This window comes from Haplochromis burtoni, unplaced genomic scaffold, assembly GCF_018398535.1.
Source record: "Haplochromis burtoni strain Fernald_Lab_line unplaced genomic scaffold, NCSU_Asbu1 Contig_954, whole genome shotgun sequence".
Classification (NCBI taxonomy): Eukaryota; Metazoa; Chordata; class Actinopteri; order Cichliformes; family Cichlidae; genus Haplochromis; species Haplochromis burtoni.
The window spans coordinates 5,509-15,066 of NW_024583315.1; the positions used below are offsets into that span (position 1 = coordinate 5,509).

Genomic DNA, 9,558 nt, shown 5'->3' on the forward strand with positions numbered 1-9,558 from the left:
AAACAAAACAAAACAAAACAAAACAAAACAAAACAAAACAAAACAAAACAAAACAAAACAAAACAAAACAAAACAAAACAAAACAAAACAAAACACACAGAGAGAGCAGGGAGGAGGAGACAAAAAGCTGCAAAGATCAAAACTCTGACAAAAAAAAAACGTTTGGAGCTTTTTATCTTTGGCGTTTTTGCCAAAGAAATGGAAACAAACAACTGGTTTTGCAACAGGAAGCTGGCAGCAAAGTTCCTTAAAATTTAAAATCTTTTCTAATTTGTCTGTTGTAAGTTTTCCCAAAGTCATCTAAAAATATAAGAACATTATGTTGAGAAACAATTACATGTAAACTGCTTTGGTGTTGGAAAGGCTGTATGTATTCCACACAATCTGGAAATATACACAGAAAAGGGTAAAACAAATGTAAATTAGGGTGTACCCCGCCTCTCGCCCTATGACAGCTGGGATAGGCTCCAGCGCCCCCCGCAACCCTGAAAAGGATAAGCGGAAGCGAATGGATGGATGGATGGACGATACTGAGACTGAGTTTATGTTTTTATTTATTTATTGCAAAGTAATAGGTTTATAGGTTATATAGCTTTATGAAACCTGAAAATAGGACAACGCTCCCACATCTAAAACACCTGGTCCTCTGATTGCATCAAACAGAAAACAGACAACCAGGGTTTAGAAAAAAAAAATGTCAGAGCACGCAAACCAGAGGCGGCCACATAACTTGATCAAGAACCTCAGGGCATGTGTAATACGTATATTCATTTATTTCTTGATCATAGTGACTGTTTTTTATGCAGCTATACCTAATTATGATTATCTACATATCACAACTTGAACTGACTTATCTCATGATTACAAAACGTTTCATTAACAATTTTAAATTAGTCTTTTTCCATAAATGCATTTTGAAGAAGAATGTGATGTAGTAAAAGTGTCACAAAGCGTCCTGGGTCCTTGATGTTAATCAAACCTGTTGTGGAATTGGGTGATTAAAACTTTGAGTTGTTTTGATGCAGATTTTTGGCAATTATATAAAACAGCATCAAAAAGAACAAGAATATGACAACTGTGTTTATATCAACAGAAGACTGCATTAATCTAATTAAATATCCTTTGTTCTTTTGCTGTTGGTGTCTCTAATGAGGAAAAGAACGAAATAAAAAAGCTCTTAAACAAAATGAAATAAGACTTCCTCATTCTGCTGAGACCGTGGAAAGAGTCCCTTCACAGGCCGGTGGCAGTTGAGAAACCAAATCCCACAACTTCAGAGTCCTAGCTTAATAATGGACACTGGGTGCCGTCATTTTGCCACGGCCCTGCTTCAGCTCCTCTGACCTTTCACCTTCTTGCATGAATGACGTGTCACTCCTCCACGTCACCTCCTGACAGCACTAAGTATGACGACACTTCCACAGTTCTGATTAAAATCCTCACCCAACCTTGGTCATACCAGCCATGACCATTGTTAGTGCTGTGGATGGCATGACCTAACAACCCAGGTTTAGGTGACCATTATATTAGGTGTGCTGGATGGAGGGTGTTTGTTTTTGTTTTTTAAAGCTATGAGAAGTTGTTTGATAAAATTATGTTTTAAAATTAAGTAAACATGTTTGTTCAGTTGCTTTCCTTCACCTATTTTAATTAAATAAAATATTTTTATGTTATTATTATTTTTTTTTTTACCAGAAATGCAGACACAAATGGAAACAATACTACATTACATCATTCTGTGATCAAACAAGACCTGATGTCCACTACATGCTTCATGTTTCTTTCAATCCCAATATTTATAAATCTATAGCAATAAAAAAAATCAAAAAAGACAAAAAAATCTTCTGTTTTTTTAGAGACTATACTTTACTATACAACAGAGAAGATGTCAAAAACAAAGAGAGAATAACAATGCACGTTCAATCATCCAGGTAAAAACAAAATCCCATAAGTTGATCCAGTTCATCTGGACGTTGTGTTTTCAGTTGGAGAAATGTTTTGTCTCTCATCCAAGTGACTTCTGCTGTTGAAGAGAGGATAAAAGAACTAAGAGACACAAGAAAACAACCAAAAAATCTTCCAGGTGAATTAAATAACTTCTTCAATGAATTGAACACACAGAGAAAAAAAGACTTCCTACTTCTTTGGCCTTGAAAGAACATGGCAAGAGAAAAATAGCATAAATGCTTTAACTATTGATAACCACGAATGTTTTGATCCACAATGAATCTCTGAATATGCTTTCAATTTCTTTTCTAAATTATTTTAACATCTTACTCACACGGGAAGACTTTTTACTTGATAGCTTTAAAACAACACATCTCTCAAATTACCAAAGAGTTTAAAGACAGATGGAAACCCGAGTTTTGCATGAAAGAACTGGAAATCAAACTCATGTCAGAATCTTTCAGCATGAATGGACAGCAGAGGGCAGCAACACCAGAGAGGGAAGAGGCGACAGATCCAGAGAGAGGAGAGGTGGCAGCCACTTTGGAAAAAAGAGAGTAAAGTGCTGTAGCTCTAAAGAGGAGGATGGTGCAGCTGCAATGTCAGGAGTCATGGCTTGTGAATGAGCTAAAGCACTTTTTAGTATTGCTTAATGTTAAATTGCTTTAATGGCAATCTGTTAAAGTGCAATTATTTGGACATATAGACATAGAGCACTTTTATTTAGATGTTTCCAATTCAGACAAAGACTTTGTCATGGCACTGATGAAATGGGCCACATCATGTGGTATTTCTATGAGTAAGACAGATTTGACAGTATCTGTCGTAGTCTAGTGCCTCAGGTTCATTGTTATGCTAAAAAATGAAGCCGTTGCCAATCATTCTCCGCTGCATACGAGCTGTCGCCACTGATTTCCAGTCCAGCTTCCTTGTTGAGTTGTTTGTTATAGATAAAGCGCTGATTTACCCCCAGAGGTGCTGTTTTTATGCTTGGATGACTCATAGGTCAGAGTTAAGTGGCTTAACAGACAAAAAAAAAAACAAAGTCTGGCTCCTTGAAATAAAATATAAAGAAATGAGGGGTTTCTGGAGCGTTTTGCACAGGTTTGACTTTATAATGCAAGTCAAGCATTGGAAAAACTAACAAACAACCTCAAATCCAAAGACTAAGATGGAGGCCACATCAGCAAAAGTAGGAAAACCAGCTGACAGTTGATATTAATTCCACCAACTAGACATGAAAATCAGTGATCTATCTTTTTTTCTATTCTGTTTAGAACACAAAGTGTTTGATAAAAAAGAATGCATAACCAATGTCTGTTTTAACTTAATACACCCAAAGCTGAACACTGAATATTTGTGGCTTTGGTTTTATTTTTGCTTCGGTATATTTCGATGTCACGTACAAAAAACAAAGAGGTATAATGTTGCCATGGATACGGTGAGACATACTACTCAACCCCTGTTTTGTATCCTTTAATTAATTAATTAACATTTTGAAAATGTCAAAGATAACACAGTTTGAGAGGCATTAGTAAGAAACACGAGAAAATTCAAGACTTCAGGATTTGTACTGCCTTTTTAGCTTTACTTAAATGAAGCGTTCAATGAATGATCATCACATAAGCCACATTACTAATAATCCTTAGTTTACATGATGGGCAAACCAACAATTTTTAGGTTAATTACGCAAGTAAAATACAAGGCTATTACATTAACAGAATTGGAAAATGATCTTTAAACTTTGTATGGTGTTTAAGGCCATTGTATTATTGTAGGCTCTACCTACGATATAAAGCGCATTAAGACAACTGTTTTTGTGATTTGACACTGTATAAATAAAATTGAACATTCAGTGTATAAATAATTAGAGATTATAAAATAAGATATTAAATACATAAAGTAAAAAAAATCCGTCTGTTTAAAGTTAATCCATAGGAACCCTTCGAAGATGATATAAAATACTGTGTGGTAAAAATACCCCAAACATTGTTTTTAGCAATATAACAGTGTTTTCTATTACAATACATGTAAACATAGTGTTGCTCTTTATTTTGCAGTAAAACTTGAGCACAGGGCCAAAGCAAAAAAATATTCATTTTTTTGCTTTGAAAGCATGACTGTGACTTGTTTTGATCTTGATATTGATTCGGCTCTATAACAGTCATTAATGGACAGTCCAGTTTCTTTGCAAGTTCAGATTTGCAATCTGAATGTTCTAATGTGATGCATCTTCCCACCTGAAGATCCACAACCTGCAAATTAACGAATCACACATTACATCACACTGCATATTATGGAGTACTATTTAATAGGTTATTTAAAAAAATACTTTAATCTGACATTCAGTCCATGTCTTGTTATTTAAATATCTATGTCATGTCCTGGGTATTTTGACCCAGTGTTTGAGTTTTGCTGTGTTTCTTGTAATTTTATATTATGTTTAAGTCCACTCGTTGTTCTAAAGGTTAATTCTTTAAAGTCTAGGTTATTCTGTTTAGATTTTGTTTATTAGATTTCCCCCTGTGTTGTTGCCCTCTGTGTGTCTGTGTTTATATAGAAGTGTACGTCCTTGTGCCCTGTTCCCCCTCCTTGTTTTATTCCATCCATGTTTCCCTCGCTCTCTCCCTCTCATCCGCCTCTTCTCCACTCCCGCATCATGTTTCCTGTTTTATTGTGAAGGTCCCGTGTTTTCATGTTCATTCAGTTCAGTCTGGTTTCCCCGGTCTTGTTATGGTTACTAGTGTCAGCTGTTTTCGTCGTGCGTTCTCACTCCCTCGTTATCTTTCTGTGTATTTATATCCACATCTCCCTCAGTTCCGTGGCGCGTCCTCCCTCTTAGCTGTGTGACACTCCCTGTTTTCGTACCATTAGTATTTTCCCAGTTTAGTTTTTGTAGCATTTTGCCTTTTTCCCAGCAATAAAACTGTGTTTTTGAGTTCACGTACGGTTTCCATGAGTTTTGCATTTGGGTCCTTCTCCTGCCTGCACACAGCTAGTTCATGACAATCTATAGAAGTTTATGTGACATAACTAAAGTTTTATCTGTCAAGTAGAAAGAAGAGTCTCACAAACATGCATTTTGTTTGTCTTTAATAGATACACATTAAAAAAATTTACAAAAAATACACTTTGGCTGTTAATACTTAATACACACAGAACTGTCCAAATGTTCAGCTGATCAACTCTTTGACAAAAGTATTATTATTATTATTTAAAAAAACAAAAAACAAAAAAAACAACAGCTAACTAAAAACCATGTACAACAGCTTTTATTTGCTCCTTTGCCCCAGGTGGTCACCACAGCTGTTAGCTCCATATGTTTGATTTGGCAGAGTTTTACACCAGAAGCTCATTTGTGAATCTGAATTTTTTGGCTGCTAAGCAAAGGTGTTAACCACTAAAACACTAGAGGTGCTAAATAAAAAATAAACAAACAAACACAAAAAAACCCCCTAAAAATCCCACACAGAAAACTATTTGCTATTGTTAATATAGTGAAATGAATATATATAGTGAAGTGAAATGAAATGAAACCATTTGATAGCAGTGTAGTAGTCGGGGGTTAGGTTTTGAAGAAGCCAAGTGAAAAACTAATCCTAGAATATGGGATTATACTCAGATCTTATCATACAGATACAATTTTTCTCATGCATATATGTGTGCATTTTTCATACTGTTAAATAGCATTGAAAAGGAGAGTAAACACTGAAGATGCCTTGCAGGATTTAGCTACATGTGTCAGAAGTAACAGTTTTTATGTGGTTGTTACTACACAGGAACAGAGCACAGCAGAGAAGCAATCATATGATAGCTGTTTAGACTGTGGTTGTTTGGAGCCTCTGCAAGATCTGTGCTGTTTTCAGTCTGTTGTGTTGGGACTAAACAGCTGATTTAGTTTTGAATGATAATGAAACATGAACCGGACTTTTGTATATCAGATAATTAAAACTGAGTTTGTGATTTAATACATGTAACTCAGAGGTCCTTAATGTTAGAAATGTAAAAATTCCCTGACTGTGTTAGAAATCTTTCTTTTTTTTATTCACTATGAGAGGGAGCACACTGTGTGACAGTGCATCAGTTAGATAACAACATACGTGTAGGTCTTGCTTGGCTTCCTCAAATGATTGCCCCAAAATAATATTGCACGACTCTACTGTTTGATAGAGACGTGTAAAGAAAGAAAAACAGCGTGGTTAATTCAAATGGTCACTGGTATTTGTATTTATTGCATAAAAACCCCTTAAAACACGAATCGACTGACTTTGTCTGTAGTTTCTATATGACATGATTTTCTGACATAATGATTATTGTAATTATGCACAAATTTGCATGTAAAATACTTGCTGATATTTACCTGCTGATCACTTTACTATTATTATATACAGGGATTTTTGCCAACATTACAGCACAAGGGTTTTAAACTAATCAACTGCATTAGCTTGTTCTATACAAAGAGTTATTGCATGCATTCAGTATTTCAGTATTAAATGCAACATCTGTTTGACTAAATTTATTTTACATTAAAAAAAACACACATTTAGGTAACTATCCAAGTACTGTATCCTATAATGAAATGTTACGAAATGTTAACACAGATGGACACACAAGTTCCTCTCTTCTGTAGATTAAATGAATTTTGTGAAATGCACACTGGACTTATAATTATATAATCAGTTATATTACAGTGAATGCAAGAAAATGAACTGGGCAGCTAGTACATTGATCCATGTGAGACTAAGTTTTGCATTCTAACCTGTTGTTCCTCGACTGGACTTTGTCGTCGGATGAATCGATGTAGCATTAACTTTAAATGACTCCTAAACTTCACACCAACAAATGCATAAAAAACGGGGTTCAGGCAACAGTGGGAGAAAGCAATGAGCCTGCACACATAAAATGCATAGTCAAGCTGGGTGCTTGCTTTACATTCAATTAATGATGGGACCACATGAGCAGGCAAGGCCCTCAAAAAGATTACAACATTGTACGGCACCCAGCCAATGAAGAACACAGTAACTATACAGAATACCAACTTGACTGCTCTGTTCTTCGTGTGAGATCTTGTTCTTGTGATTCTTTCTAGTATTTGAATGTAGCAAAAAGCCATGACTACAAAAGCAACTAGGAAGAAACCATTCTGTTGGATGACACCAACAGTTTGCCACATGGAATGATTATATTCACAGCCCTGTGACTCTTTATCTTTGTGGTGGACCTTGGTGATCGAGCTGAAGAGGAGGGAGGGCATGGCTGCTCCAGTGCTGATTATCCAAATCAGGACAGACAGAAACACCCCGGTGGAGTGTTTCGGTGTGCTGAGATCAGACAGAGGATGGACCACAGCCAGGTATCTGTAGATGGTCATGATGGTCAGGAAGAGAATGCTGCTGTAAAACCCAGTGAAGAAGATAAAAGTCACAACTTTGCAGAGAATTTCAGAAAACACCCATCCCTGGACGTGGTAAATGGCCCAGAAAGGAAGACCGACAGTGAAGACGAGGTCAGAGACGGCCAAGTTGAGGATGAAAATGTTGGTCAGAGATTTAAGATTTTCATACAAAGCCAGGATTATGAGGACAAGAATGTTTCCTGTCAGGCTCAGTGTGATCACAACAGAGAAGAAAATCGGAATGGCAAAGGATCCAAATGTCACCACTCCACTCTTATCACAGATTTCATCCTCGTAGTAATAGTCATAAGTGCTGTTTAATGGATCTTGGCTGGAATTAGTTGACATATTCTTTTCTGTCAGACCACTACCTACAAAATAAAAATAAGTAGATGACTTTAGTGACATGTTACAATAGATTTTTCTTCATGAGTAAAAAACAGCATGGAAAAGATTTCAAATAAAGTACCTTCTGCTTGATGAAATCAATAGCTTCCCAGATGAGACACCTTCTGTGGCAGCTTAAAAAGAGAATCATTTATAAACTCGTGACATTTTCAGTTTCCGCTTCTGTTTTTGTGGCCACACCTGTTTTCGCATATAGTTTTTTTTTAATTTTTTTTTGCGTTTACTTTTTTTTTTTCTCTCATATAGTAAATAGCTGACCTGTGTGCTTTTTTGGTTGTAGCATGATCCACATATTTGTGAAATGAAATTTGCCGACTTTATAACGATGGAGCTCAAAATTCTGCAATTGTTTCTTCTGTGTCTATTTTCCCCCAGAATATATCATTAGGTAAAACAATGAAATACACAACTCCAGGATACATTTGTTTTTTAGATTTTACAACCCCAATTCTAAAGAAGTTGGAACTGAAATGTTCAGTTCATTTTTATTACAACAATAAAGTGCAGATGCACAACATCTATTTTTATTATCTATTTAATATTACCTTATTGTTAGGGCTGTTTTTTGTTGTGCATCTGCACTTTATTGTTGTCAATGTCTACGCATGGGACAGTGTGAAACGTAATTTCAATTCCTTTGTATGGAAGTACATTTGAAGAAATTGACAAATAAAGTTTTCTATTCTATTCTATATCAAAGGTTTCAGACTGAGAAACTGTACGGTTCTAAGAAGAAAAAAAGGTCCCTTTGAATTTGATGGCAGCAATACATTTTACAAAAAGTTGGGATAGGACCATGTTTATCTCTCTGTAGCACCCCTTCTTGTAACAGCAGTCAGTAAATAAGTGAACATTATGGAGACTAATTTCTGGACTTTTATGAGAGGAATGTTGTCCCATTCTTTTCTGATATAGGATTCTAGCTGCTTAACAATTCTGGGTTGTTTTTGTGTCATGATTGGTCAGATGTTTGGTGAAGGACCTGAACTGCAGGCAGTGTAGTTCAGCACCTGGAATATACGTAGATGTGGTTCATTTAGCATTACCTCGCTAAACTTTTCCAAAACCTTCCCTGAGAAAAGATGTCAATTGTCTATGTCTTTTCCTTTCCTATCCCCCAGTCACATCTGTTCCAATTATAATAACTTAAAAGTTAATAATGAATGAAGGAATAAATAAATATTTTTTAAATAAATAATAATAAACATCAATCAAGTTGAAAAGTATGGCAAAGCCATAAAAATGAATCTGCTAGGCATTTTTCTTGGCCTGCAGATAATAATTCTGATTGCTAAAGTGCCAATCAGGGCAAGCAAAAACAAACAAACAAACAAACAAAGATGTCAAGCTGCTCATGCCATGGACACCAATATGTACCCCCATACCATCAGAGATGTGCTGATCACAAGCTAGATGACCCCACTCCTTTAATTGCTGTCCATCCATCCATTATTTGCTACTTCAATAAGATTTTTCTTCTTTTTCACCGAGTTTAAAACAAACAAACAAACTACAGCAAACACTGCACATTACAATTCTAACTTGTTAACAGCAGGCTGAGGCTGAGAAATGTGATCCCTTATAGTTGGAGCACACCCTCCGGTCCCCTTTCTTGAAGATGGGAACCACCACCCCGGTCTGCCAGTCCAGAGGTACTGCCCCTGATCTCTATGCAACATTGTAGAGGCGTGTCAACCAAGACAGCCCTGACTTCAGTCACCTTGGACACTAAACTTCCAAACTTTACACAGTATGTGGTCTGTCCTAGAGAGAGAATTTTAGACCTACTGCGCTAATGTCAAGGATGA

At 36.1% G+C, this 9,558-nt stretch overlaps 1 protein-coding gene across 1 annotated transcript; it reads right to left on the reverse strand.

Moving 5' to 3' along the window:
- Nucleotides 1–5,019: 5,019 nt before the first annotated feature.
- On the reverse strand, nt 5,020–7,858 carry xcr1a.1 (chemokine (C motif) receptor 1a, duplicate 1). The gene is made up of 2 exons (XM_005951403.2): nt 7,812–7,858; nt 5,020–7,713 (listed from the first exon to the last, which is right to left on the reverse strand). The coding sequence occupies exon 2, from the start codon at nt 7,688–7,690 to the stop codon at nt 6,665–6,667; it is 1,026 nt and encodes a 341-aa protein (XP_005951465.1). The 5' UTR covers nt 7,691–7,713; nt 7,812–7,858; the 3' UTR covers nt 5,020–6,664.
- Between the last annotated feature and the right edge of the window lie 1,700 nt (nt 7,859–9,558).